The 27735-nt window shown below is 47.0% G+C and overlaps 9 protein-coding genes and 1 non-coding gene across 11 annotated transcripts; 4 read left to right on the top strand and 6 right to left on the bottom strand.

Moving 5' to 3' along the window:
- Window positions 1–214: 214 nt before the first annotated feature.
- BDCG_06189 (uncharacterized protein) lies at window positions 215–849 on the bottom strand. Its single transcript, XM_045421916.1, has 2 exons — window positions 826–849; window positions 215–764 (listed from the first exon to the last, which is right to left on the bottom strand). Exon 2 carries the CDS (start codon window positions 647–649, stop codon window positions 452–454), a length of 198 nt encoding a protein of 65 aa, XP_045277675.1. The 5' UTR covers window positions 650–764; window positions 826–849; the 3' UTR covers window positions 215–451.
- Window positions 850–1674: 825 nt separating this feature from the next.
- Window positions 1675–9078, bottom strand: BDCG_06187 (rRNA biogenesis protein RRP5). The gene is made up of 3 exons (XM_045421914.1): window positions 8535–9078; window positions 4036–8460; window positions 1675–3953 (listed from the first exon to the last, which is right to left on the bottom strand). Exons 1-3 carry the CDS (start codon window positions 9000–9002, stop codon window positions 3411–3413), a joined length of 5436 nt encoding a protein of 1811 aa, XP_045277673.1. The 5' UTR covers window positions 9003–9078; the 3' UTR covers window positions 1675–3410.
- On the top strand, window positions 1780–3409 carry BDCG_06188 (uncharacterized protein). The gene is made up of 2 exons (XM_045421915.1): window positions 1780–1905; window positions 1989–3409. The coding sequence occupies exons 1-2, from the start codon at window positions 1799–1801 to the stop codon at window positions 3052–3054; spliced, it is 1173 nt and encodes a 390-aa protein (XP_045277674.1). The 5' UTR covers window positions 1780–1798; the 3' UTR covers window positions 3055–3409.
- Window positions 8952–12316, top strand: BDCG_06186. 2 transcript variants are annotated; one of them, XM_045421913.1, is made up of 4 exons: window positions 9292–9362; window positions 9462–10168; window positions 10233–10349; window positions 10414–12316. In XM_045421913.1, exons 2-4 carry the CDS (start codon window positions 9493–9495, stop codon window positions 11808–11810), a joined length of 2190 nt encoding a protein of 729 aa, XP_045281572.1. In that variant the 5' UTR covers window positions 9292–9362; window positions 9462–9492; the 3' UTR covers window positions 11811–12316. The 2 variants fall into 2 exon arrangements, with proteins under 2 accessions (XP_045281571.1, XP_045281572.1); XM_045421912.1 differs by having other exon boundaries at window positions 8952–10168.
- BDCG_06185 (T-complex protein 1 subunit alpha) lies at window positions 11825–14566 on the bottom strand. The gene is made up of 6 exons (XM_045421911.1): window positions 14341–14566; window positions 14235–14282; window positions 14092–14177; window positions 13927–14031; window positions 12830–13864; window positions 11825–12746 (listed from the first exon to the last, which is right to left on the bottom strand). Exons 1-6 carry the CDS (start codon window positions 14381–14383, stop codon window positions 12357–12359), a joined length of 1707 nt encoding a protein of 568 aa, XP_045277672.1. The 5' UTR covers window positions 14384–14566; the 3' UTR covers window positions 11825–12356.
- On the top strand, window positions 14448–17028 carry BDCG_06184 (prolyl-tRNA synthetase). Its single transcript, XM_045421910.1, has 4 exons — window positions 14448–15021; window positions 15103–15272; window positions 15352–16604; window positions 16720–17028. Exons 1-4 carry the CDS (start codon window positions 14632–14634, stop codon window positions 16728–16730), a joined length of 1824 nt encoding a protein of 607 aa, XP_045277671.1. The 5' UTR covers window positions 14448–14631; the 3' UTR covers window positions 16731–17028.
- Window positions 17029–17379: 351 nt separating this feature from the next.
- BDCG_17253 lies at window positions 17380–17453 on the top strand. The gene has a single exon. It is a non-coding gene; the product is annotated as a tRNA-Val (tRNA).
- BDCG_06183 (uncharacterized protein) lies at window positions 17380–23255 on the bottom strand. The gene is made up of 2 exons (XM_045421909.1): window positions 22599–23255; window positions 17380–22526 (listed from the first exon to the last, which is right to left on the bottom strand). The coding sequence occupies exon 2, from the start codon at window positions 21128–21130 to the stop codon at window positions 18785–18787; it is 2346 nt and encodes a 781-aa protein (XP_045277670.1). The 5' UTR covers window positions 21131–22526; window positions 22599–23255; the 3' UTR covers window positions 17380–18784.
- Window positions 23256–23299: 44 nt separating this feature from the next.
- On the bottom strand, window positions 23300–25679 carry BDCG_06180 (uncharacterized protein; the record flags this gene model as incomplete). Its single annotated transcript, XM_045421908.1, has 2 exons — window positions 23300–25450; window positions 25605–25679. The coding sequence occupies 2 exons, from the start codon at window positions 25677–25679 to the stop codon at window positions 24233–24235; spliced, it is 1293 nt and encodes a 430-aa protein (XP_045277669.1). The 3' UTR covers window positions 23300–24232.
- Window positions 25680–26267: 588 nt separating this feature from the next.
- On the bottom strand, window positions 26268–27382 carry BDCG_06179 (3' exoribonuclease; the record flags this gene model as incomplete). The annotated part of the gene is made up of 2 exons (XM_045421907.1): window positions 26268–27172; window positions 27235–27382. 2 exons carry the CDS (start codon window positions 27380–27382, stop codon window positions 26268–26270), a joined length of 1053 nt encoding a protein of 350 aa, XP_045277668.1.
- Window positions 27383–27735: the final 353 nt, after the last annotated feature.

Here is a 27735-nt window from a genome sequence, read left to right as displayed (position 1 = left end):
GCTGTTCAAGTAACAACAATCCATCGCTGCTAGTTATCATTTAGCTAGGCGCTAAGTACGGAAGATAGCGGGGGTAGTTTGGCGCCGAGCGCCGCCAAGAGTTTAGCCCAGAAACTATATAAAACTACTCTAGAAATTTTTTAATTTAGTGATTCTACTTGGTAATAGTTTTATCGAATATTAATCTTAAGTAGAAGAAGGATCAGTGATGCTGCCGTGATATTATAATACCAGTTATATAGATCAGCTAATATGATTATAAGATGAAGCTTCTCTTATTCATTGATATGTAGTAAAAGGATGACATACGATCTGATGGATCTGATCTGTGAAGGCCCCTTAGCACGGCCGCCCAGGGCCCGTAACAATATGAAAGACTCCCTACTCCTCTTCCATGGAACAACAACAGCAAATCTGAACAGGAGCGCGCGTGGCTAATAAAACACCGCCCTCATTTCGCCTCTCCTGGTGCTTTCTTGGACCACTCGGGAAGCCCATTCTTCTTACGGCTCGATGCGGCTTGGATCTCCTTGTATCTGGGACATTCAGACGGACTCTTGCCAGCGGGCTTTCGCTCACATTCCGTGATGTTGGACGTCGTAACTGTTTGACCAGCGGTTATGCTGATGGTGATATAGTTGATACACATAGTGCCTGGCGTGCGTGGTTGGTGGAATAGATTCTCTCTCGTCCAGTTGACAACCTGAGGTATGCTCTCGGGAGGATTGTTTTAGAAGGAAGATGCTTCTTTTCTGTTGGTCCGTCTTCCAGATAGCGACGGGTTAGTAAGGGGTCATGTCTTTCCGGAAAAGACAGAGTACTCACATCTTCGTTTCAAGTGGATGAGGATGAACTAGTCGTTAAGAAAGTATTTGAAGAATTTATCTTGCAAAGAGCCTTGTAGTAAAGGTAAACACAGGAGGTCACGGACTCGAATGTGTACCATGATAGATATTGAACTGAAGAGGCTGAGAGAGATGTTATGTATCAGTTATGACGAGTGCAGAAATGCGGTCAGTAAGACAGAGGTCTTGTCTTTTAAACAATTTGAATTGAGACAACAATGATGCAGCTTCAGTTATAGCAAAGAGCATAAAAAGTCCATGCAAATACTGCTCTCATGCAAACAGTGATTCTCTATATCACAGCCATTAACATTTAAGATGTTTTGGAGCTAAGATATCAAGACAGTTTTCGCAAACATGCTGCAGAGATTGCAGAAGTTGCTAGCAGCATCAAGATTCCGGAAATACATTCTGTAAACAGCTTAAATTGAAGTCGCCAGGTGTTTATCCATACATCCTTCTTGTTGTCTTCTAAGCCTGGGTAAAGCAGGAGCTGAAATTTCAGTATCAGTGATATCGATGGCCAAGAATAGCGAGCTTCTTTCTGAGAGCATATTGCGCCCCAATCAATTTGGGAAGTAAAAGCAAACCATTTCAGCCCAAATAGCTATGGGCCTGAAAACTGGAAGATGGAAAGTTTGAGAGCAATAACATATCAAAATAATCGATATCATAAGAAATTCACTAGGCTATATATATATCTATATAGCATTCACATAATATAACCAGTAAAATATCCTTTTACTCGGATGACCCTGAGCAAGAGGAAGAGTTTTCATGCTTGGTGACAGACGACGGAAGTGTAACTTCTGCAAACTGGATATTGGTGGTTAGACCCAAACAGACTGCCCAATCAGGAAAGTTGTATCGATTTATAAAATACACGTATCTAAGATGGTATCTAAATTACCAAAAATACCACGCCGATGTTTTTTTCTCTGCGATAATTATACATGATTCTTCTCAACTTCAACGAGGTAGAGACAGCTATATATTGCAGAGAGGAAGGACACCAAACAACAATGCCTCACAAGCACAAGCGGCGGCGTAGGGATGACTCGTAAGTACCCCAGCTAGTCAGGGAATTACCCCCCATTTCTATGCAGTCTTCCAGTCTAATTCAAGCGCGATTAATACTCATAGCGAGCACTTCGACCTTCCACCGACGAAAATCGCAAAGCCTCTCCCAGCAAAATCCAGAGATGCAGACAACAAAGAATCCTCCAACAACAAAAAACGCAAGTCGAAAAAGTCCGCCCAGGACGCCTTCAAGGATGACACCCCCAAAGCCTTTCTGCGCATGATGAACCAGTTCCAAAAAGCTACTTCTGGAACGGGTCCACGCACACGACCAAGTATAGAAGATGACGGAACAAAGCCCAGCAAAAAGCGGAGAAGGGGAGAACAGGAAGGCGGCTCGAGTATTGCCAAGGAAACGGGGATGACATCGAAGGGGGTGGGCAATAGTACAAAATCCAACTCTGTACCACAGCCTCCAGTTCCTCCCCCGCCACTCTCGACTATCCCTAAAATCCTCCCCGGCGAACGCATGGCCGATTTCTCCGCGCGAGTCAACCAAGCCCTCCCCCTCTCCGGCATCTCGAGGAAATCGGGCTCATCAAGCATAAGCAAAGATCCCGCGCTAAAGAACCTGCGAGAACATAGACAGACGAAACACGAGAGGCGGCTTCTACGGCTACAGCGGGGATGGAGGGAGGAGGAAGCGCGGATTAGAGAGCGGGAAGAGGCTGAGCGTGAAGAAAGGGAGGCGGAGGAGGAAGAGGTCAATGAGCAGTGGAAGGCGTGGGAGGCCGAAGCTGGATTGACGAAGAAAACGAAGACTTCTAAGAATAAGAAGAAAAAGAAGAAAAAGAAGAGTGGGAAAAGCAGTGGTGCATCGGGTGGCGATGGCAGTGATGCTAACGCCGTCACCGACAATGACGATGACGATGATCCGTGGGCTAAGCTTAATCGCAAAGCGAAGGCTATGCAACCTGCTAACCCACTTGAGGTTGTGCAAGCGCCTCCTGAGCAGTTGACGAAGCCGAAGGAGAAGTTCAAGGTGAGAGGGATGGGTGGTGCAAGGGTCAATGTTGCCAATGTTCCTTCAGCAGCGGGGAGTTTGCGGGCCAGGGAGGAGCTGGCAGAGCAGAGGCAGAGTATTGTAGATGAGTATAGGAGGATCATGGCAGAGAAGAGAAGAGGATAGAAATACCTTTTTGTTTCACGCACTGGTATTGTGTGGTCATTTGTTAAATTTAATGGGCTATGCCAAACCACATTGTTATTGATTAGAACATGGCTGGCTTCATTGCCAGCGGCAGATTTTGCAAAACCTTGAACAGTCAGGGTTGTAATATTGCATATTTATATGCACGTGAAAGATTTTCTATATAGAAGAAACGCCTTGAAATGCGAAAACAGAGCTAACTTTTTTAAAATACTATTGGAATCTCCATCCCCTGAGATCCGAATATACATAGGTATCACAAGCGACAAATGTAGAAAGAAAAGATCAAGTTCAACTCATCAACTCTCACCACTATATGCCCATCCAACCCCAACCTATCCCTCCTTAACAGCCTTCACATACTCAGCAGCCCTGGCCTTAACCTCATCCACCATCTTCTCATTCCCATCACCAGCCTTCTCCTCAAATGTGAGCCACTTCTTGAAAAAGAACTTGGCCTGCTTATCCTTCAACTTCTTCGACACAGTCTTAGTCCCATCCGCCGCAATGCCATGACCCAGACCCAGAACTCTTTCAAATAGCCTCCTCACCTGCTCCACCTCACCGCTCTTGATTTCCAGGTCAAGAAGCACATTCCACAGGTCAACGCGCTTGGGGAACGAAGAAAGGAGACCTTCAAATATCGTTCGTCCACGTTCAATGTCTCCGTTTGGAGAGCGGAATTCCAGCTGGCCAAATTTGGACGTGATGTCGACGTGAGTGTGGGCAGGGAGAGCCTGGATGGCGCGCGGGAGGAGTGCGCGTGCCCGCTCAGGTTCAGCAAGAGTGTCGAAGAGGAAGGTAGCGAAGTTGAGGTAGATGTTTGGCGATTGGGTGAATTTTTTCTTGAGAGTTGCTTGGAAGAGCTCGTCGGCTTTCTATATAGCAATTTACTAGTAAGTTTTCCATATGAAGTATTTAGAGATGGAAACCTAGTTCAGAGGGAATGTTAAAACGTACATCATTCTTTCCAGATTGAATATATATGCTAGTCAGCCGTTCGTGGATCTCTTGTGGGTCGTTGTATTGACAAGCACGCTTGAAAACATCTTCAAGTGTGTCATCGTTTCCAAACGTATTCTCCAAGTTGAGCATGGCAACCCAAATGTTGAATTTTTCCGTATCTTGGCCGATGCTGATTGATCGAAGCGCTCGTTCCGCGATTTCTCGGGCCTTGTCAACCTCGCTGAGTTCAAGTTGGAAGGCCATATATTTCAGCCAAAGCAAACTCGAGTCGGGTTCACCGAGTAAGAGACGCTCGTAATCTGCAATAGATTGTGGGCCATTGGCATCAAGGTCACCCGTCCTATCAACTTGAATCTCCGGCTTCCGACGTTTCTTCTTCGTAACTGTCTGATCATCGGATTCTGAGCCGGAATCATTGCCCTCACCAGCACCAGTAGTGGTGTTTCCGTTCCAGTCAAATCCCGAAGTGACTAGACCTCCCTTGACAGCTGGGTCTTCGGTTCCGGCCATTTGCACATCCTCATCACTGGCATCACTCATGGCATCCTCCATATCGACTCCTCCCATTGAAATGTCATCACCAGATTCAAGCTCAAGATCCATGCCACCATCGTCCTCGCTTTCGCTCATATTTTCCTCGCTCACATCGTCAGCACTTTCATCATTCGATTCGTCATCGCTATCTTTGAAATACGAGGCCTTCAGTCCTAAAGAAATGCGCTCTTTATTAAGGTCGATCTTGATGATCTTAGCCTTGACAATGTCACCCTTCTCAAAGACCTTTCTTGCATCCTCCACTTTCCCCTCTGCCATCTCCGTTCGATGGCAGAGCCCGCTAAGATTCGCAGTCCCATCAATCACAATGAAAGCGCCAAATTCTTCGACATTGCGGACTTTCCCAGTGACGATCTGGCCACGCTTCAGGTCTTTGATTGTGATTGGCGTCTTGTAATTTGGCTCAAGGACCGATTCCTTGAGACTCATCTGAAGTTTATTTGATTCAGCGTCTGCCAAAATTATCCTGCCACGCACAAGCTGGTCGACCTGGAACTCATTCTGCCACTCTTTAAGATATGAATCTGAGAGATCTGAGATTCGAATGTAAGCTGTAACATCGTGACCCAGCGTAACAAAAAGGCCATTATTGGCAACTCTCCGGACAAATCCACGAACGATGTCATTAACCTTTAACTGGCTAATCGAGTTTATTTCCGGGTCTTGAATAGGTAACGATGAGCTAAGGACCCTGGAAGGTCGAACGGAAAGCAATATCTTCTTGTTAGGGACGTCAATGTCAATAATGCATACACGGATAACTTCGTTTTTGTGGAAATCTGCAGGGTTCACTTTCGAGAAGTCATCGGCCATGTCTATCAAATTGATAGCACCAACCGTTGAGTTGCTCAACTGCACAAGGGCTTGGCGTTCGGTAACCCTAGTGACCTGTCCGAGTAATATTTCGCCCTTTGAGAAGTCCGATATCGATTTTCTATTTGGCAACCCTCCGTGTCTAGCAGAAAGGTCAAGACGATTCTTATCTGCGTCGACCCCGGTGACATGAATCTTGAGTGCAGACCCAACGGGGAAGTTTTTCGCGATATCACCTACAAGAGACAAATCGTCTGAAAGGTCTGTGAACCTCAGCCTTCCACGGACGTTCGGAGAAATATTTATCCAAAGACAATCATCGCCGATATTGTTGACGAAGCCTACCCATGAAGATCCAATTTTGACTTTATCAAGACTGAGAGGTTCGAGGTCCGTCGATTGGAGAGAGCTGGGTTTTGCTGAAAGTTCGAAAACTGGGTACTTCCCAGTCCGGTGGCTAATTGGCAAGAACTTGTGACTGCGGGCATCATGGATACCAAGGACCCGTACAGGAATTATCTGCTTAGCTTTGAAGTATTTCAACGGCTGTTTGCGATCCTTGATGGCGTCCCAACTATCAAAAACCTCGGAAACGTCAATCCTGCCTTGAATGTTTTCCGCAAGTTGCACATTTATCTGCGTTTCCTTGACGGAGACAACCTTCGCCTTGGTGACTCTACCGAATGTCAAATCGTCCAAAGATTTGATGTTCTCGTCGATTGGATTAATGGATGATTGGTTGACGTTGTTGGCGGGCTTAACACCGTCGGACGCACGTTGTTTGTTCACTTGCTCCTTCATTCTAAGGATAAACCTTTGGCGATCATCTTCGATAGACTCTACACTTAAGGATATTGGTTGCGATAGGAAATATCCGAAGTCGGGTTTATTTACGTGGTCATCGTCCACGAGACGTTTTGGGGCAAATCCGGTAATGCCTCCCAGGAATTCCACAAACAAACCATCTACAGTGATGTTCTTCACGAACCCAGTCACCTTTGCCCCTTCCTTAAGATCCTCAAACCTAGCAGGTAATTCTCCTCTTTGACGAGCTTGTTTCAGGCTTGGCTTATTAGTGACCTTGATAAGCCGATGAGCCTTCTGTATATTGAGGATCAAAAGCTCATTAAGCTTTTGCCCGACTCTGATCCGGGCAAGCGCGACGCCATTTCTCGAAGTTTGACCATCGGCGACGTGTTCAGCATTTAACCTAGCAACCAGTCCAGTGTCCTCCAGCTTCAAGAGGATATCTTCACTAGATTTTTCAAAGACGGTGCCTGAAACAATGTCTCCAGGGTGGATATTCTCAAATGCACTTTTGTAAGCTTCTGTGAATGACGACGGGTCCTTGCAGGACACTACCAGCTTCCGCAACTCTACGTCAACATTTAGCGCATGCACATTCACAACTTGCCCCACATTGAAATGCTGGGCGGGATCCTTGATATACGCTTCGCTCATTTCTGAAACCGGAAGAAACCCTCGAACTTCGCCATAGAACTGAACAATTGCTCCGTGAGACTGGATGCTGATGATGGTTCCCGGTGATTGGTTCCCTGGAAGGATACCATTATAGTCCTTCCACGCGGGGGATTCGCTGTTTAACAACGACTTCTTCAAGGTAAGTCGTAACTGGCGTTTGTCCAAATTCACGGAAAGGATCCTAGCGGAAACCTGTGCTCCCTCACGGAATTTCTTCTCTGGGTGCTGCAGTTTAGTATCCGACATGTGCATTCCCGCAACCAACCCGGAAATGCCATCCGCGAGAGAAACAATAAGTCCGCTAATTCCATCGGTTCCAATGAGGAGTTTCTCGATCTTCCCCCTGACCACTGCGCCAACTGTAACGTCTTCAAGACGAAGGAAAGGCTGGTCGATAACCTTCCTTTCCAAAGACAGAAGATAGAGATTATCCAGCGCGCTGAAACCGACTATCCTTGCCTCGTGGGTAGAATCGACTTTGTATGGGCCCTGCGTGGCAGATATGCTGTCAACCTTGTTATCTGAGAGCCTGGAAATATGAGCGAATCCGTAGTGCTTGTCGTTGAACTGAACGTAGACGCCCAAACCTGGTTCAACTTTAGTGACCTTTACTTCAGGTATGATGGCAGATATGGCTGGGGTATCCTCAGAACTAGGCTTCTGTTCAAGAACTGTTGGCGTGAACTTGACCACGTGGTCCAAGATGGAAAATCCGAGTTTCATAGGCTCGACAGTGGGGAATGTGCAAATGAGTCGACCTTTAATTTTCGCACCAACGTGATACTTGGTGGTAATATCTTCTTTTCCCGTAGTAGTTCCAGACTGGACTAAATCAACAACGGCGTTCAGCATTCCCATGATCTTTCCAGCCATACCAGTCGAAGTAACTTCTGTCAAGAGGATTTCCGCCGCTGTTCCGGGGAGGAAGGAGTTGATTGTGGGCGCGGATGTCAAAAAGTGTGATTTTTTAATGGAGCCAGCAGTTGGTAGGTTAGCGGATAGCTTCACGACGCTACCGTCCGCATTATGCCCGGTGACGACACAGAGGAAAACAGAGCCTTCCTTTATTTGCGATACCTCGAGGTCATGGGGTATTTCTTTCGAAGACATGAACCCTTTTGTTTGGCCGTCCTGCAAGCCGAGATCCATAACCAATCCATGGTCCTCTACACTAAGTACGGAGGCTTGTACAGTGGCATTAACGACCAGGTCGGATTTCGAAAGTCCCGAGTTAGCCTCTCTAGGGTCCACTGAAAGCCTGATGTGTTTTTTCCCTTTTGTTTTACCATGATTCACCTCGGTTTCAGTTGACAAAACGGATGCTCGTAGATATTGGCCCAATTTGAAGTATGAGTTCAAATCCAGATCCTCCTCCTCTTCCTCATCATCGTCGGAATTGTCATTTTCTTCTTGGTTGCTCTTAAGAAGATTCTCGATCTTCTGCTGGAGTGTTCTCGAGACTGCGGTGATCGGAATATAGCCAGTTAGATTATTTGGAAGTGACAAGCCAATATCATGGGCATTGATGCTAGAAACTTGGCCAAGGACTTTAGATCCTATGACAATGCGCTTTAAAATTTAAAAAAAAGGATTAGTGGAGTTAATTCACTCAGTATTCACTTTTCACGGCGGGATAAATGTACCTTAAAGTTGAGTCCTTCAATGCGAACTCCCTCCTTGGCAGGAGCCTCAGAGACTGTATTCCTTTTGGCTTTTGTCTTCCCTTTCTTACACTTGCCCCCGGATACCTTGCTAGATTTCTTTTCTTTCTCATCCTCATCGTCCGCATGGCCCTGGAAAGGCGCCCCCTTCTGCTCGAACAGAACGTCACGAGTTGCCTGGATCTGGATTTGCTTCTGCTCAAGCGGCGTTAAAACACTTGCACCACCACGGGGGAATGCGGGTTCCTCGTCTCGCAAAACAGAAACAGCTGGTGCTTTCGAGAGCGGGGCTGAAGAATATTTCGACTTCTCCGCCGGCTTCTTTGACTTTTTCCCGCTGTTGATATCCTTGCGCTGTGCATCATCGGCCACCTTGACTCTTTTCTGTGGCTGTCGAGAACCTGACTCATCCGGGGCATTACCCTTGCGCTTGACAGGAGCCATCTTCATGGCAGAACTGGGCAGGAACAATTGACTGCTCACAGCTAGTTATTGTTTGTTTCCCCCATCAACTTACACACCGTCGATGTGCAAAAAAATCAAAATTTCTCATTTAGGCCAAGCGTCGGCTCGGCATTAAGCACCGCCTACAGCCGCAGTGCAAACTGCCTCACCGCCTTCTATTTCCAGTCTAGTGTATTCACCTTAACTCTTCGCCTTGTGCACGGGCCATGGTGACTAAGCACCGCGTCGCGGGAGCGCCAAGACCGACACGTGCACGCTCAGCCATTATTATTACACTACATTGTATGGAAGTGTGTCGCGACGACGTGCAGGGCTGACGGAGCCTCAATATCAAAACCTTTTCTCGTGAGACGTGAAAATTCCAACAACTCCTCCTCTTCCTGCGCCAGCTCCAGTCACCCTCCAGCCGCCTTTTACTAATTAATATTGACTTCAATGTGTTAGATTTATATTCCTACACCAATACATCCGAGCTATGGAATCTGTTCCTGGGTCATCCTCCTGCTCCCTATATGTCAGGTCTGACCCCCCCGAAGGATCTTCTCAGGACACGATTCCATCTTCTCCTCCCAAGTTCAATGCTCCACAGATACCCTCATCGCCTCCTCGAACAAAGACAAAAAAGCCGCCTCCCGTCACGCCTAGATCATTCAAACGGTTCTTTACCCCACGCTCTATACTGGGGGCTCTCTCGAGCGGAGGGAATGACCGCCCCAATCGCCACATATTGAAAGACATATGCTCCCCAGCTTTGAATCGCCTTGGGCCAGCATTTGCTAGGATATCGGATGGACCCCAAGATAACTCGGCTAAATCTCCTTCAACATATGATGCCTTATCAACTCCCCGCAAAAAAAGGAAACTGTCGTTCTCTTCAAGTCCCCCACTTCAATCCTCTCCTTTGAGAAGAGTGCGAATTGCGCCATCTATTCTTCACAATGACATAGACTCGAGTCCGAGTAGGCCAAATCTTCATGAGATTGGGTTCGAAACTGAACCCCAATTGGAGGTGCCTAAACCCAAACAACGTGCCCCGCCGCCCGCACCTCTGCGGCGGTCTCATGTTCTTCAAACCTCTGGCCAGTTTTTTATGCGCAGTCTTTCGGATAATAGATCGAGGACGATAACACATAAATATAACTATGGTAATGGTGTGTGCCGTACGCCCGTCGGTTTTGTTATTTATTCGTCGACTAATTGGACGGTTGAAAACAGCGTGGCGGGATGAGGTTTCCGACTTTTATAGCTTAGCTGATGACCTTCATCAATGCTCTTACAGAGATCAGATGGGAGAACGTCTCACGCTACCATTTTGCACCGTTTCTTGTCACAGTATGTAAATCTCTCTTTTTAATTATTTTGGCAGCGTGATTCATTCATTGACTAATTTATCCAGCCAATTCTCTGGTGGCGATTGGGGACGAAGAAGGGGGTGTTCGGCTACTAGACTCAGCTAAGAACGAGAAACCTGGCTTCTCAAAGACATATCTGTCATTTCAACCACATACAAACTCCATTATGGATCTAGAATTCTCCTCGGACGACCTACTTCTAGCCACTGCATCTGGTGACCAAACCTGCCGAATAATCGATATGCCCACCCAAACCCCAATATATTGCCTGTCGAAACATACTTCATCTGTTAAACGCGTGCAATTCCAGCCCGCTTCCAATAACAACGTTGTTGCAACCTGTAGTCGTGACGGCAGTGTTAATATTTGGGATCTACGATACAAGGCCTTTGAAAGGCCAGCGATGCAGCTACGCTGCTCTCTTGCATCGGACATAGACGACTCTGCAAGGGCTTCCATTAAAATGAAGTACCCCCAGGTATCCAACAGTATCTGGCCAGCGCATGCGGAAAAGCCCAGATCGAAAACTGGCTCGGAAGCAGAAGCCCTAGCTCGTCGAGATGACATATCAGTTACGTCCATAGCATTCCTGCACCCCGGCCGTGAAAACCTTTTCGTAACGAGCAGCGAATCAAACGCCTGTGTGAGACTGTGGGATCTACGAACCACATACTCTTTACGACGCAAAACACCTGTTCCCCTGGCCATCACCAGGCAGCCGGAAAGCCACGAAAAATACCGCCAATTCGGGCTAACATCGATGGCCTTCAGCGGCGATGGGAGTAGACTCTACACTCTATGCCGAGATGGCAGCGTTTACGCATATTCAACATCCCACCTGACTCTAGGGAGCTGTCCGGAAATGGTATCATCTAGCTCAGGCTTCAAACGCTTCCCAGGCGACGAAGCCAAACCAGGTCTAGGGCCTTTATACGCCTTCCGCCATCCACGCCTCCAAGTTGCCACGTTCTTTGTCAAACTCGCCGTCCGCCGAGCAGGAAATGACAAGAGCGAAATGCTCGCCGTCGGCAGCAGTGATAACTGCGCCATCCTCTTCCCCACTGATGAACAATATCTCGCTTCTCCCTCCGCCACGTCCATTGTCAACACCACACCCAACCAAACATCTTCTCGGCCACAACGCCGCCACAACCTACGCAGATCCCATTCCAGCAGCACGGGCTTATCGGGGCGTTTGGAAGATACCATCCCGATATACAATCACGGTACCGCCCTAATTGAAGGCCATAGGAAGGAAGTATCGGGCGTTTCCTGGACGCATGGCGGCGAGCTTATCACCGTTAGTGATGACCTGCATGCTCGATGCTGGCGAGAGGGTCCTGCGGCGCGGGAACTAAGGGTTGTGGGGGACAGTGAAGGCAGAAGATGGCATTGTGGATGGGCAGATGTTAAGGACTCGGGAGATGATGAGGATGAGTAGAGAAAGTGGAGGTCATTGCTACAACTGCGGATACTGCCTATGTGCCTTGGGGAGTCGCTTTTGCCTTTCCGTTTTCATATTATTTTATTGCAAAGTTATTAGAAGCTGTTTTGCTAGCCTGGATGCCCTCCCTGTTGATTTTTTGGTTGTTCATCCTCATTCTTCCCTACATTTCCAAAAGGTGAAGGGAAAACATAAGTTAAGCGTGCATTATCATAACACACCACTTTTTAACAAGTTAATTATTCTCTACCCTATAAATTCAGTAGGGTCTTATATGTACCGTCAAAATAAAGGACTTAGATCTCAGAAGATACGGAAAATACGGGAGGAGAATCCTTTGGCAGGACGGAAAAAAATTAACTTCTAAACAATCACGTTTAACGGCGTTAAGGTCTTTCTTTGTAAAGGCATAAAACTTTTCTTTGCATCCTTTTCTAAAAGTTAATAAAATGGACAAAACAAATAGGAAAAGTTATATGGTATCAACCCAGCAAAAAGTTTTCCTTTTTTTTTTTTTTTTGAAACTACAACTCCCAAAAATTTCTAGTGATGTCCATGTCCATCATCCTCAGCCTTCCTCTCAGGATCAAGTTTAATAAGTGTATCAATCCTCATAATCGAGATACAGGCCTCCACCGCACTCTTCAACTGCTTCACTTTACTCATACTAGGCTCCAAGACACCTGCCTTGACGCAGTCCACAACTTTGCCTCTCGTCAGATCAAGGCCGTAGTTCTTATACATTTTCTTCTTGGCGATGGCTTTCTCTTCCTCGTTGGCGTCTCCCTCCTGGACGCGCTGGGAGAGGGCGTGGCGGACACGGAGCTGGGCAACGAGCTCGGATGAGTCCTTGGCTGCATTCACAGCCAGGGTTTTGGGAATGACGAGGAGGGATTGGGCGAATTCGCCGATGGCGAGCTGTTCGCGGGAGCCCTGTTATTTATCACTTTTGTCAATACGCTGCTGTTTCATTGCTGTAATCTGTCCACTTGTGAACGGGCGTTTCAAAGACTTACGACTGTGACTGCAAATTCCTCGAGGTAGATATGCAGGGCGGTCTCGACAGCACCGCCGCCAGGAACGATGCTTCCACTTTCCAGTGTCCTCTTGACAGCGCAGAGAGAATCGTGCACAGAACGTTCCATCTCATCGAGTTGGAAATCATTTGAGCCACGGAGAATAATTGAAGCAGCAGTGTGGGCTTTGGTCCCTCGGATCAGGATACATTCATCGTCGGATATCCTCTCCTGAACAACCTCTTCTGCGTGGCCCAAGCTAGAGGGTTCGAATTTGTCATCGCCATTAAGGTCAGATAGTGTACTGACCAGCGTCGCTCCCGTAGCCTTGGCGATGCGTTTAAGATCTTCCTTTTTGCATCTCCTTACTGCCATCGCCCCCTTCTCGACGAACATCTTAAGACAGAGGTCATCAATACCCTTAGTCGTGAGAATGACATTCGCACCCGCCTTTAATATCATTTCCACTCTTTCGAGGACAATTCCAGATTCTCTTTCGCGGATCTTCTCAAGCTGCTGTGGATCATCGATCGTAATATGAACGCCAAGCTTCATCCTCTCCTTCTGCAAGTTCATATCAAGACAAGCAATCTTTGCATCTGTAACCCGAGTAACCATGGCTTGTGAAGCAACTGTGCAGTTTAGAGCATATCCATGAACAAGTAGGGATTCAGTAGCACTCTTCCCATGGGCTTTGAGCAAATTGACAGCCTTAACTGGGTATTTAACCTCATTGCGCGGCGAAATCATTTTGACTTGCTGCATCGCATCGACCACCATGTTGGCGAAGAAATCTGCGTCAGAGCCTATGATTTTGCTTGACATTGATGTCTTTGCAATATTTATCAAACTGTCCCTCCCTAGATGCTCGACTTTGGTGCTGATATTCTCACTCATGTACTTCACTGCTTCTCGAAGTGCCAATCGGTAACCTGTGATGATCGTGGTGGGGTGTATCCGGTTCTTCATCAACTCGTTCGCTCGTCGCAAAAGTTCTGCCGCTATTAAAACAACGGAAGTAGTTCCATCGCCAACCTAGACAGGTCAGATTAGACAGAGATATAGACATGGTGGGGCGGGGACTGGCGTGACCGGACCTCCTTATCCTGTTGTTGTGCCAGGTCCACCAGGATTTTTCCTGCGGGGTGCTCGATGTCTAACAAGCTTAGGATAGTTGCTCCATCGTTGGTAACAGTAACATCCTAATACCAGATCAGTACAACTGCTCAACCAGGATATGATAAGCGGAGTGCATGGCATACCCCGATGTCATCCACCATCATTTTGTCAAGGCCAGAAGGTCCGAAGGAGCTCTTCACCACATTTGCAATCGCTTGGGTCGCCAGAACTAGAAAACACTACGTAAGCGGAGTAAATTACACCGTTTAGTTTGAGTATCACTTACCATTCTGGTCTCTGATATCAGAACCGCTGATTTTCTGTCCTCCAAGAACTGTGGGAAGCTGTTAGTTCGGACTTCCCCCATATTGAAGAGTAGAGAGAAAGCTCACAGAGTTGTCCCGCATTGCGGGGAGCCTCGAAAATTCCCGCCATGGTGAATAAAAGAGTGGAAGCAATGGTGTTGACGTGAAAATGGAAGCTTGCTGGCGGATGGTTCCAGAGAGTTTGCTGGGACGTTTAGTTTGATGTCCATTCTGCCGACCAAAGGCGGTGAAGGCGAAGAAACATCCCACTCTGGTTTTACGGATGATGACTCCTGCTGCACCGGCTACCAGACACAGATTCAATTGCATAAGCAAGCCGCGATAATTTACCTATCTTGAATATCCAGGAAGTTTGACATGTCAGCACAACAGGCGCAGGATCAAGTTGACGCTCCAACAAGCTCTTTACCAGCTATAACCCAATCCCTGCCTGATCGCACTATGGACCCCGCTGCTGGAGGGGAAGGCCCCCCAGCCGGCGAGATGTCCAAGAACGCTGCTAAGAAGGCTGCTAAGAAGGAGAAACAAGCTGCTGAGAAAGCTGAAAAGTCGGCCAACAAAGGCATAGGCAAAGCGGAATCGAAAAGTAAACCTTCGCAGAAAGCACACAAGAAAAAAACCGACGGCCCCGCTCTGATTGGTATTGATGTCTCGAAGGAGCAGGATTTTTCAGGTTGGTACCAACAGGTGCTATTGAAAGGGCAGATGTTGGATTACTATGATGTGTCGGGTTGTTTTATTCTAAAGGTATTTTTTTATTTCTTGTCTTTAAACGAAATACTCTGAGCGCCCATTTTGAGCTACCGCTGATATAGGTGTAATTCTCAGCCGCATTCGTACTTCATTTGGGAGACGATCCAAGAGTGGTTTAACAATAAAATTAAGAAGATGGGTGTTAAAAATTGTTCTTTCCCGCTGTTCGTCTCCGAAGACGTCTTAAAAAAGGAGAAGGACCATATAGAAGGGTTTGCTGCCGAGGTTGCTTGGGTCACTCATGCGTAGGTCTTGGATTCAAAAGCTCCTTATCACTTAGTATATATAATTAATTGCCTATGGGCTTGCTGACGTTTGCGAAAGAGGAAACTCCGCGCTGGAGCGGAAAATTGCCATTCGTCCCACGTCAGAAACAGTTATGTATCCCTACTATGCCAAGTGGATTCGAAGCCATCGGGACCTACCTCTCCGGCTTAATCAGTGGAACTCTGTCGTCAGATGGGAATTCAAGAACCCTCAGCCATTCCTCCGCACTCGTGAGTTCCTCTGGCAGGAAGGCCACACTGCACATTTGACCGAAGCGGGTGCTCGTGAAGAGGTACTGCAAATTCTCGAGCACTATGCCCATGTGTACGAGGACCTTCTTGCGATTCCCGTCATTAGGGGCCAGAAGACCGATAAAGAAAAGTTTGCAGGGGGTCTTTACACTACCACAGTCGAAGGTTATATCCCAGCTACAGGCCGTGGAATTCAAGGAGGAACGTCTCACTGCTTGGGCCAGAACTTTAGCAAGATGTTTGGGATCACCGTTGAGGATCCGTCAGCTAAGCCTGAAGAAAAGAAACCCGCACTCCATGTTTGGCAGAATTCTTGGGGTCTCTCTACCCGTACTATCGGTATTATGGTCATGGTCCACGGCGATGATCGTGGCCTGGTGATCCCACCGCGTGTCGCGGATATCCAAACCGTGATTGTGCCCGTTGGCACTGGTGCCAGGACTACTGAGGCAGAGAAGACGGCCTTGATGGCCGAAATTGATGCTCTAGCAGCTGTCCTTCAGGCTGTTGGGGTCAGAGTTGAAGTCGACAAGCGAGACTACACTCCGGGTTGGAAATTTAACGACTGGGAGCTGCATGGTGTCCCTCTTCGACTCGAGTTTGGACCAGGCGAATCAGCTGGCCATTATGTGACTGCCTCTCGCCGTGATATTCTTGGCAAGGATGGGAAGTCCACCATCCCCATCACTGAACTTGGCGTTCAAGTCCCAGCCCTTCTTGAAACCATTCAAGCCGACCTTTACAAACGAGCAGATGCTACCTACAAGGCACACGTAAAGCATATCACTAACTGGGATGACTTCACTCCTGCCCTTAACGAAAAGAACCTTTGCATGATTCCTCACTGTCTGACTGAGCAGTGCGAAGACGAAATCAAAGACATGAGTGCACGCAAAGTTGAGGAAGAGACGGGTGAGGCCCAGGACGCCAGGGCCCCAAGTATGGGCGCGAAAAGCTTGTGTATTCCATTCGAGCAGCCCGAGGGCATTGAGAAGGGAGTCACAAAATGCACTAACCCCAACTGCGAGCTGTTCGCAGAGAAATGGTGCCTGTTTGGACGTGAGTAACTTACCTCCTCTCTTCTCCCCATCTCAACATACTTTCCACTATTGGGGTGGGGTTCTTTTTGTCCTTCTTGGAGATCTTGGAAGCTAATGCAGACCCAATCTGATAGGCTCCTACTAAACACTTCAAAGCCTCTCTCCGTTCTTTCTAATATACCCAAGAAGCTCGGTTCCTTGCGTGCAGTTTTCTACCGAACTTAGGACTCTCACACCTACATTTCCTGATCCATGATGAGGGCGTAAACACAGAGCCTTTTTGATCCTGCTATACATGTTTTTAATTTCGCATATGTCCTCAATCTCGGCAATTTCTATTTACGTCGTCATCATTCGAGAGTATTTAAGAAGAAAAAAAAGCGTAAAGAGAATAAATACAAGGATAAAAAATATTAAATAATGAAGAATATTAGTTCCAAATATCGTCCCTTCCATCGTATGCTACGTGCCCAATTAATATTAATGAGATGGTGCCAACGCTGGCCGCACCAAGTGTGGTAATACATACAGCGTAACTATATATATTTTTTGACTGGTTCTTATACTTGACCAACCGGCCACTCATCTTGGAAAAGTGTAGCACTTTACAGGCAAAAGCAGCAGTCATGCGCTTCATTAATTAACCTTTAGAGAAAGATATTCATACCCTGAATATAGACACATAGGCCCCTCTTTTGGTAGCTCTCAACCCCATTGTGCAAGACAGGATCCAGGGTCGTATGTACTTTGCAGTCAGTTCACAAATACAATCACCTAGGAACCACATTATTGATGGTGTCGTGGTGTAGTTGGTTATCACGTGAGTCTAACACACTCAAGGTCCCCAGTTCGAGCCTGGGCGACATCATTTGGTTTTTCTTTTTTTTCCTTTCCCCTTTCCTCCATTTGAAACCATTTCCTTTTCACTTCTTGTCTACGGACTCCGGACATGAGGGTAAATAAATATCAAGAGCCTCTCGCAAAAAACATTACTTAAAAGGATAAACACCAGTAAGCCAAGCTCTGCTCTGAAGAGACGTCGACAATCTAGTGCAGAGGGGCCAGACTATGAAAAGTGGTTGGCCGAAAGAGAATATTGCGTGGTATATTACATGTTGTACGGCTATAGTAAGTAATACAGCAATGCTAGATGATGCCGCCGTGAATTAGAGAGCCATGAAAACCCCGACGAAGGCGTAAGCCAACAAATATACACCTCTAAAAGAGAATACAGTGAGTTTAGACATAGGGCCCCTGACCAGGTTGGGGGCTCTCGGGGAGAGATCCCTTCTGAGTTTCTCAGAACGCTTGAAAATGAAAAATTAATGAACGGAAAAGATGAAAATAGATTGGGAATCGAAATGGGCCATGGCCAAAAAGAAATGAGAAAAAGATAACCTCGCTCGCCCAAGACAGGAGACAAGGAAGCTAGCCGATAATCGAACGGGTAATGTATGAATGAGAAATGGCAAAGAAAGAGGGAATGTCCGAAAAGATCCCCGCTGCGCCCCCTTCAAAGATAGATAAGAAGGAAACAGTAAACTCCAAGGTTCCCCCGAATTTTCTGAGTGTAGTTATAAATAAAAATGAAAATAACCAGGAAAGAAAGTGATATTTCCCTTAAGTTGACCCGAGTCGCTATTGCAGGATTTATATGCGCCGCCAAAAAATAGCCCTGTGGTTTGTATGCAATGGGTGTGCCATGCATGTTTTTTTATTACAATTTAGGAAAATGGCGAGTAGTGAATGAATTAGGTAAGGCTATGTAAGTGATCATAGTAGACAAAGGAAACTGAGATGGGATGTGTGACAAGGAGATGGAAGTAGGATATGGAAAAGAAATGTTGGAATGATGTATCACAGAAATCTTTTCGTTATTTTTGGGATATTTCCCTGGGGTATATAGATAAAGCGGGTGACGACCGTTGCTTAGTGTACTGGAATGAGGTTTAATCGGAGACATGTCATCGAAGAAGGGCGTGGCAGGAATTGAGGCTGATAAGGCCACCAAAGGAAGCCGCTTTTGGTTGACAATTAAAATTAATTCGGTGGAGGGAATGAGACGCGCCGGATTACAATTACTGGGTAATTCCGTTAAGAAATATATATAAGGAGTTTCTGGTATTCGAGCCGTAAAATAAGTTGTTCGTCACTGGAGTTCAAAGTTATAGACATTGGTGAGCTCAGCTAAAATTTTAGTCACGGCTTAAACCGCCCAGAGTCAAATAGGTCTTTGTGAAGACTACTTCGGCGTAGAGGTATTCGATTCCGGCCAAGTGGCTGGGGGGAAGCGCTGAATAGCCGCTTAATGGGCGCCTTTTGAGTGATTTGCTGGGGCGAATTGGAGGTCATAGTTTTAGGCTCAGGGGTAGTGCATGAGGTGTTCGTTGAGCCGGGTAGGGTGTCACTTTCTCCATTCCTATAGTGATCTGATTCATATTTGGATGTTTCAGATGTCGTCTGCTCGGTAGGAATGCTTCGGCTGTTCGTATTTTGCGCCGTTTCCGGCTGGGCATTTTGAGGTATAGGTGTAGGACGACGCGATTGCAATTGTTTCGAAGAATCAGACGTTCCCGGCCTGGAATGATGGCCCTTAGAACGTACGCTATGCGAACTCTTGGGCCGGATATCGGGCATTAGTTTATAAGCGTATTTGGGCTGCGGGGTATCTCCAGCGCTCGCCAACTTGGCTCTTCTCGCCTCTTCTCGTAACTCCTCTGGGAGCTTAGGGGCAATTGATACGACTGGCGGCAACGGTTGCGAGTAAGTATGTCTTCTCCTTCGCTCCTGGTGGCTGCTGTCCGGTTCACTTCCTCCTTCCAGGCCCTTAATAGCAGGAAACGACAATTCTTTTCCTGAGGTATATGAGTTTCGTCGCTTCTTTGCGAAGGAGCTTCTACCAACAAGTCTCAGCGTTTGTTTCTCTCTCCCCGATAAACTCTTTGATGATGATTTCTTCCTCATGTGGCCATGAATTTCTCCACTATGTTTAATGGGAATCGGAGCTGGACTAGGTTCCGGAAACGGCATTGTCTCAATCTCGGAAGCAACCTGGCGAAAGGCTTCATGGGAATTTATCTCGCGAACAATGGCATCTTGCAAGGTTTCGAAAGTGGGATGTGGACTGGTCTTTTGTGATGAGATGTAGGCATGTTTAAACATGCTCATAATTTCCTCGACGTTGTAGCTCGGGGTTTTGGGAGATACCATAGAAGGAGTAGCAACTGGAAGAGGGCTGTTTACAATCTCCGCAATACTTGCATTTGGGTCCCGTCTAACTGGTGCGACGGGAATGTCGGATGGCTGGCTAGGTACTTTGACGAAATTTTTGGTGGGAGCGGCTAGCTTCGTATTAATAGAGAGTTCACGAACGTTTTTCCTTGTGGATAGATTAGCTGAGGCCGGGGATAATAAGCGGTTGGATGTGTTGCTGCCAGGTGATAGTTTGAGTGCGGCTTTTTTCGCGACATCGTTTCCAGGCTTAACCTCCTCCTGCTTCGGTGAATTGATTGAGCTCTGATTCAACTTGGGTGCTTTGCCGGCATCTCTCGCAGATGGTGGGAGATCAGGCGTGACTTTGTACATTTTTAATTGGGGTTGCGGTGCTCTTTCTGGAGCACTATTTTCTGGTCCTTTAGAGGATAGGGCCGGCGACGAATTTTTTAATCGCAAAGCGATATATTGCCTGACGCCTATCCTGCGTGGTGGACTGCCGCCAGCATCTTCTGGTGTGTATGATAGAGGATGGCTTCGCAGGTCCTGATCGGAAGATATAACTCTCAATTCTGCTCTTTTCTCCTCTAATGGTGCTCGCTGCCCGACTACTTGCAATCTGGACCATAAACGTGGCCAGCTTTCCTGGTAGTATGAAAGGGATGACACTGATCTGCTATTGCTTAAATTGCACGTGGACACTGCTCCGCTTGGCCCTATCGTACGGGTATGTGTATTTCCACCGCTGAGCAAGATATTACGGTCCGCTACGTCTTCCTGGTATACAGCAGATATAACATTTGCGTATTTTGTGCTGAATTTGTTAAGTCGTTGGCTATGGATGTTGCGATCCGCAATTTCCTCGTTATACATACTCGCTGGAGATATGGGAGTCGGGAGTCGGGCGTGTTGGGCCGGGAAGCTGGCTTCTATAACATCGACATGACGCCGGCTCGAGTGAGGAGGGGGGTGAGATTCAGTGTTTTTAACTCGTTTATTTTGCAGGGCCGGTGATGTGCGACAGCAAAACTGATCATGGAGGTCTTCGAATTGCCTCTCAATCCCGTAGAAAGTCTGGTTTTGCATTTGTGGAAGCCGAGGGAGTTTCGTTTCAGGCGATCCGTGCGGCAAGATAAGGCATGGGGAACAGGTGCCGTTTACTGGATCGCTAGACTCGCTCACAGTCAATTCGGGACTTGTCGAGTGGAACAGTGTCCTCTCGACATTGAAAAGCTTTCTTAGGCTCTCCATTCTTTCCCAATTGGCCATTGTAGGAAGCCGAATGAAGTCAATGGTTCCAATTGAAGGGGGGAATGTCGCCAACTGGCTCATCGGAAGAGACTTATCGGAGAGTCATTTCGGTGCACCTCGATTAAACCAAGGAAAGTAGAATTACAACAGTTGGCGACGGGAACTTGCTTGCCGGTTTGTTTTATTTCCAGGAGACCTTCGAAACTAGATTATGCAAAAATGTAGGAACCGCAAGGAATTTTTTTTTTTTTTTTTTTTTTTTTTTTTTTTTTTTATAACAAAATAGAGTAAAAAAGAAAGTCACGAGTGAAGGAAAAGAGAGTACTGACCGCAAACCGAGTGTCCAAGAAAAAAAAAAGAAAAAAAAAAGCAAGAAAAGAAAGAAATCCCCGTTTCAAAAGAGAACAATTGAACCTTGGAACCTCATGTCGGGGATGATGTTTTCGAAGCAGAGGACTGGACTGGCACAAAAGCCCTGGCTCAAAGCTCAGATGGAAGCAAAGAAAGGGTCTGTCAAAGGTCCCTGATTGGCGAATTGAAAGTTGGCCGATTGATTCCGGGGGTCAAATCAGTGGGGAATAGGCCGACATTTCTTTTTTTTTATCAAGCTGAACCATCGATTGGCGCGTCGAGCACAGGGTACGAGGCTTAGAAGTCATCTCAGGGGGATTTTCTGGACAGGGACCCCCCCCAGAATTACCGGTCCAACCAGCCTGCTTGGGGGGGGGGGGCGTGCCATTTTTCACGCCTAAAAAAGGTGAAAGCGGTCCACACCAGCGTGACAACTTCAAGACATTAAGCCCAGCAGTAGGTGGGCCTAGGAACGGGCCAGGAACGGCGTCAACGGTTGCATCCTCAGGCTTTTTCCTTGTGAAAGCGGCTTGGCATGGGCTGACTTCCATTGATCAGTGCTCATTGCTCAATGTTCAATGCTCAGCTGTTTTCGCGGCTGGTGGCTCCACTGTTTGGGATCAATCCTTAAGAAGGATGCATCTGTACGGAGTAATGTCCTCCCCATTGGCCAATTGGCAGAGCCCAGACGTGAAGAAGATCTGCTGGTCTCCTTTTTGTTCTCCTCATATTTACTCTATTATTTCGCGTCCATTCCCGTGGTTTTCGCTAAACTCTGTATCTTGGACATTTTTATCATTGAGCTTGTGCATTCATTCTTCGTATTTGTAGGTGAATCCTGAATAAGCTAATAAAGGTGAACCGCGTTATTGAGAAGGGTGATGACCTTCAGGCCACCCGATTTGCTGGGCTGGAGAAGTTAGCTTTGCGGAAGAAAATTTATCACAAACCAGTCTCAACACTAAAAGTGACGCTAGAGAACTCCAAAAAGGGCTAGAATAAAATCTCGAAAGATAGGGGTGAATGTTGGATGTTGATGGTAGGGTAGGTATGCAGGTGGGTGCAGAGTGTTTAACATAGATGGCGGCAGCCAGGTTGTGTTGGAGCTGTCAGGAACGAGAGGATTCTGTTGGTGAGAGAGAGGTTGAGGTTAAGCCCTGGTGTGCCCGATTTCCTAATCGAGCAATGTTGGATATACCTAGGTAGATCGCGGAATTTCCCCTTGACGACATTCGCACGCTGCCTTTACCCCAGCATGGCGGAGTTTGTTAATGTGTGATGTCTCACGACCATACGGAGTAATCGCTTCTTAGGCCTTGCTCCGTACTTCGTACACGACAGGAAGATCCTTGCATCCTGTTGGGTTGTACAGAGTCGCTTCCATCCCGACTTCCACGCGTTTCCCCATATGCTTCGGTGCATCGCGTCACTTCGTCTATTTCTTGTACTTCGTAGGGCGAATAGTCATGCGCGATCCCTGTGACTATCAACATAGAAGCTCTTTTATGCATGCGCCTCCCTCCCCCTGACCTTTTCGGACATACCCTGATCCTTGCAACGATCCCTGATCATAAAACTTTGACGGCGACAAGAAGGGGAGACAACCCGCGCGACGCGCATCAGAAGCAGGAATCCCAATGCCCGATTGATTGAATGAATTCCTTAGCAGACACCCCGGCCACTGTCAGAAGAAGGCCCACGGATGCCCTCTCGGACCGCCTTCTCATCGGGATCCAGCGGGGAGGGGCTCATGTCGACAATCAGCGATGTCAAGCCAGCGGGATACCGCAGCTCCATTATTCCCATCCATGATTCATGAAGTCCCCAATTGCGGAAGCCATTAGCAAATGGGAATGGGAAGCACATTCGCGCATGATCTTTACATTGCTAATGACCCCTGCCCGGCTTTGCGTCTTTGTTTTTAACTTATATTTAGGGTGGACAAGGATCCCATGTGCTGTGCAAGGTGATTGATCAAATAATTATTTTTGTATCTATTTCCACAATCTCAATCTGGACTGAACAGTGACTGCCTTGTGTTTCTGTTCATTTATTTATGTTTAGCTCCCATTGGATTCCTCCATAGCTAGTGCCCCGGACCGAATACACAATCTCTTGGATAAAAGAGTACATCACCTAGCCATTCCTGCAGGCGCGTCAACAATCCAATGCATCATTGCAAAGAGAGTTGGGTTTATCCATTGCAAACTGGGACGCATGTATCACTAAGTAAGCCTGAATCATTAAACCCTACTTCAAGGCTAATGAGACCTCAAGTGCCGACAGAAGTGTTTGCCAGTTATGGGAGAATTATGGATAATGATACCTGTAATTTGGAAGAGGTGCTTAGGACAGGACCTCTGGGAATGAGTCCCATTGAAAAGATGAACGTACTAACGGTGCCATTACCATGCGCCATTTGTATCTCAATTGGAAATTTTACACGCGATGCCTGTGAACATTTGACAAAAGGAGTTCCATGCTTGGGAGATCAAAGCGCGATCAATCCATGAGAATGAGGAAGCTAGGAGTCTCATTCTCCGTCCCTTGACTGACTGGCTTAGCGAAAAATGACAAGAGCTTTTCGAAGCCCCAAGCACGAGGACTAGAGCTATAAGATTATTTCGGCTGGAAATAACTATTCTTTTCCTCTTTCTTCACGTTCGCTCCATCTACTCCTTACAAATCCGGGGTTGCATCGCCTTCCAAGTTTCGGTTAACCTCTCACCCTATAATTGGAAGAAGGAAAGAAAAATTGCAACAAATCGCAACAGTCACTTAAAACAAGGCAGCAGAACAAGAAGACGGGGTAAACTCCCAAAGATTCAGAATCTAATTCCCCCCACTATCACCACCCCAGTCGTTATCTAGTCGTCTGGAAACATCGTTTGTCTCTATGGTGCCGGCATAGCTGCCGTCAAACGCCTTAGAGCCCGGACTGAAGAGTGCTTCATTAATGGCCATATGGACCTTGTCCAGCGCATTGGTGCTGCCAGGGCACAGCGGATTGCGTACCCCGTATGGATCCGTGTCGGTGATGGTGATGTTCGGAATCCGGTATTTTGTCCAAGGGGGAATGGAGCTATTTTGGCCAATGGCGGGGGAGCGGACGTAGCCGGATGTACGGGCTGATAGGTTTCGGGAAGCGTAAGGATCTCGCGGATGGGTCATTTGGGAGACTGTGGACGGCCATGAACTCCAATATGGGTCATAGGAAAAGCCATGTTGTTGTGGAGCTCTGCTCGTAAACTGGTTGTGGTTGTTGTTGTTGTTGTTGTTGTTGTTGTTGTTGTTGTTGTTGTTGTTGTTGTTGTTGTTGTTGTTGTTGTTGCTGCTGCTGTTGTTGCTGTCGGCGTTGGTGAAGGCTGAAATGTACCTGGGTGTCATGTCCTGAAGGGTCGTGGTAAGAACCGGAGGAGCAAGCGTCATGCTCATGTTAGTGGTGGTGTACCTGTGGCTGTATGGGATTTGTTTACACGCGTCTATTGAGGGTATGCTGTCCAATGCTATCAGTTCTTCGTTTGGAACTGTATTGTTCGAGCCATGAGTTTCAGCATGGTTTGTATCGTTAGAAGTCGGCTCATCCTTGATTCCCGCGGGACATGAGACGCTCCTTTGTTTCTGCCTCTTGTTGGCTTCCCTATCTTGAGCTGCTTTCCGTTTGGTGGCCAATGGAATATCGTCATCTGTATCTCCATCGTCTGCTTCATGTTGACCACTGGAGCAACTCCGCCTTATCCCTTGCTGATCATAGATCATCGGATAGGATTCCATCCCCATTTCTGTATCCGCCTTTATTGGTTTATCTATTGGATAACCCGAATTCTGCATCTGGTTTTCTTTCTTAACAATGCTCCCTTTCGATTTCCTCTGACAAGGTTTGCCCTGTTGTTTCGACTTCCCAACGATGCCAATATATTGACAGGGCCTTTCAGTGGACATGATGGAATTGGTTGTACCAGTTTCGATTGCTTTCTTGAGACGGGAAAAGCGCATGCGAGCAGCAGGAGGGTTCAGGCTGGTCGCCTCTCCCACGGCGTTGAAATCGATCTGTACCATGCACTCTCCTATTAATAACCAACCTATATAAGAAAGCAATTTTTTTAAGCATAGTAGATGGGAAAAGGGAAATTCGAAATTCGAAATGTTGCCATCGCCTAGGAATGCCATAGGGGATACATAGGGAGAGAAAACGGAGACTCACCGTCTTGTAGTCAGACTTTTGAAGACAGGTATATAAGAACCAGAGGTTCACATCGGCCTGGGTTTTGGAAGGCATACCTGAACAATGTCTCTCGTGAGCACAAGGCTGGTGTGGTGATTCCCAATGGATATCTTACAAAGCCCCTTAATTTGTAGTAGGGGGCTAGCTTAAAATAGAGGTGCTCCAGTAGATATTGATGAATCTTGAATTGGTTGAGGAAAACAGAATCGGAGAATGATGAAGATGAAAGAAAGGTGGTATGGGCTGGAGTGAAGGGGAGTGAGGGGCGAAAACGCAAGGATGGAAAAGATGGGTATCTACAGAACCGGAGGTGAGTGGACAGAACAAGAACACAGAACGATTAGTGTTAGGTAGTAATTGAGTAACTAGCATAACAAAACAAGTGCAGCAATGCACTGCAGCTAGCCTGGGTATCTGTATATATCTGAGTTTGTTCCTCTGATCATACACTGTCCTCAGCATTGATGATAAAGAAATACCCTGTTTTTGTAACAAGATAGGAAAGGGAGTATATAGGGCTTAAATAAATAGTCATTGGCTAGGATATAGCCAGTTGTGAATGTGCATTATGGCAAACACATGAAGAATAAACTTGTCCATTGTACAGGGACGAACGGATCGTAAAGTCATTACAAATCCTTTCTATAACTTCATTTCAACATCTTCTGTATCCGGGGCAGACAAAGCTAGCTTTTTGCCTGCGTGTATAGCAAAACGCTCCGCTGACTCTCTAACAGCTTCCGCAAGAACGGCCTGTGCTCCCCGCGCCGCGTCAACAGCTGCATCTATTAGCGCTTCATGACTTGCGGATGGACTCTGCAACCCAGCGGATATATTTGAGGTGTCGCCCTTGAGCCATAGTTCGGTAATCTCGTCGCGGGATGGCATGTATCCCACAACACAGGCGGACACAATTACTTGGTGTTCGGACGGGTCCGGATCCAATACTAGCGACTGGCCACGGCCTTTCTTGGACGAGGTATTTGCTCTCTCTGAAGTGTCAACGTCCGGGTTCTCCACAAAAGCAGCAATTCCGCCAGTAATAAGATCCATGCAATCTATCCGAGCGTCAGCAATTGCTGCTGAGGCGACGGTGATGCAACCCGCGAGAACATTCATCAAACCCCAACCATCTATACCTCCCAGTGGGCCGGAGGACAGAACATCGCCCCACCAACGGTCGTCTTCCCCCTCTAGTACCGTCACTGTGATATCCAGCCCGCTCTTTGGCCATCTTTCCCCTATTATAACTCCCCTCAAAGCAGTTTCGAGGTGTACGCCAAGATCCCTCTCATTGACATCCCGGATATAACCCCTCCTTCGTCGGGATGCAAATGGTGCGAATTTCACATGTGTGGAGAGGAGGAGGTTGGGGGAGAATGGTGCTGAGCGGGGGAGAGGCTTTGGTCCATGGACAGAACAAGTGAGTTTTAGAGAGGAGGATGGGGGAATGAGCGTTTTCGATTTCGACCGGTGGAGGATTGCGGAGGGCTGAAATTCAAGGTATGCGGACCCAGAAGCGGATGGGATCAGACCCGTCTTTAAAACTATTTGTGCGAAAATAATTAGCTCATATCCATCAGCTTCATGACGTTTGTAATAAACTTACATATTTTTCTCAGTTCGTCTGGTTTTCTAGTACGTATGGGGCGCTCGAGAGCGACTGAACGTTGGCCGTCGGAGGAAAGTAACGATGACGCAAACACTGGTGGTCGTGTGCTCCCAGGAGGTCCATTTATTCGTCTCTTATCAGCCATGATAAATCTCCCAGTCAATCAAAGCAAGTATGAAAAGATTAAAATCCAATCTAGTGGGAACAATGGAAGCTATTTCTTCTGGCCTTCCTCTTCATCGTCGGCTTTGAAATTCAAAATATCAAATGTAGGTGTTTGCACTGTTTGACAGTCTGACGGAGCAATATTTAACCGACGCCGCTTAGCTCCGCACTCTGAGTTATTGATTTTTCTTCGTCTCCCCATCCTTTCTTCTCTTTTTCCCTTGCACCTTTCAGAAATTCCACACCAGCATCACTATTAGCTACTCTGTGCTAGATGAAGCAAAGATGACTATGTGGTGAGAGCGTAGCCAAGGGATGATATTGTTATTTCGT

The sequence above is a fragment of the Blastomyces dermatitidis genome, assembly GCF_000003525.1.
Source record: "Blastomyces dermatitidis ER-3 genomic scaffold supercont1.6, whole genome shotgun sequence".
In the NCBI taxonomy this organism is placed as follows: Eukaryota; Fungi; Ascomycota; class Eurotiomycetes; order Onygenales; family Ajellomycetaceae; genus Blastomyces; species Blastomyces dermatitidis.
This window is presented reverse-complemented; position numbering and strand designations above follow the sequence as displayed.

Bases quoted from the DNA above. Each gene is read 5' to 3' on its own strand.
- BDCG_06185 (XM_045421911.1), bottom strand. From the start codon at position 14,383: ATGGCGGGAATTTTCGAGGCTCCCCGCAATGCGGGACAACTCT. The intron at 14,032-14,091 runs GTATGCCATGCA...ATCTGGTATTAG, and splicing joins TGATGGTGGATGACATCGGG to GATGTTACTGTTACCAACGA. The intron at 13,865-13,926 runs GTCCGGTCACGC...TGACCTGTCTAG, and splicing joins CACAACAACAGGATAAGGAG to GTTGGCGATGGAACTACTTC.
- BDCG_06183 (XM_045421909.1), bottom strand. From the start codon at position 21,130: ATGAGCCAGTTGGCGACATTCCCCCCTTCAATTGGAACCATTGACTTC.
- BDCG_06188 (XM_045421915.1), top strand. From the start codon at position 1,799: ATGATTCTTCTCAACTTCAACGAGGTAGAGACAGCTATATATTGCAGA. The intron at 1,906-1,988 runs GTAAGTACCCCA...TAATACTCATAG, and splicing joins CGGCGGCGTAGGGATGACTC to CGAGCACTTCGACCTTCCAC.
- BDCG_06189 (XM_045421916.1), bottom strand. From the start codon at position 649: ATGTGTATCAACTATATCACCATCAGCATAACCGCTGGTCAAACAGTT.
- BDCG_06187 (XM_045421914.1), bottom strand. From the start codon at position 9,002: ATGAAGATGGCTCCTGTCAAGCGCAAGGGTAATGCCCCGGATGAGTCA. The intron at 8,461-8,534 runs GTACATTTATCC...TAAATTTTAAAG, and splicing joins TTGAAGGACTCAACTTTAAG to CGCATTGTCATAGGATCTAA. The intron at 3,954-4,035 runs GTACGTTTTAAC...ATTGCTATATAG, and splicing joins TTCAATCTGGAAAGAATGAT to AAAGCCGACGAGCTCTTCCA.
- BDCG_06186 (XM_045421912.1), top strand. From the start codon at position 9,493: ATGGAATCTGTTCCTGGGTCATCCTCCTGCTCCCTATATGTCAGGTCT. The intron at 10,169-10,232 runs GTGTGTGCCGTA...GGTTGAAAACAG, and splicing joins TAAATATAACTATGGTAATG to CGTGGCGGGATGAGGTTTCC. The intron at 10,350-10,413 runs GTATGTAAATCT...TAATTTATCCAG, and splicing joins TTGCACCGTTTCTTGTCACA to CCAATTCTCTGGTGGCGATT.
- BDCG_06184 (XM_045421910.1), top strand. From the start codon at position 14,632: ATGTCAGCACAACAGGCGCAGGATCAAGTTGACGCTCCAACAAGCTCT. The intron at 15,022-15,102 runs GTATTTTTTTAT...TGTAATTCTCAG, and splicing joins CGGGTTGTTTTATTCTAAAG to CCGCATTCGTACTTCATTTG. The intron at 15,273-15,351 runs GTAGGTCTTGGA...CGTTTGCGAAAG, and splicing joins GTTGCTTGGGTCACTCATGC to AGGAAACTCCGCGCTGGAGC.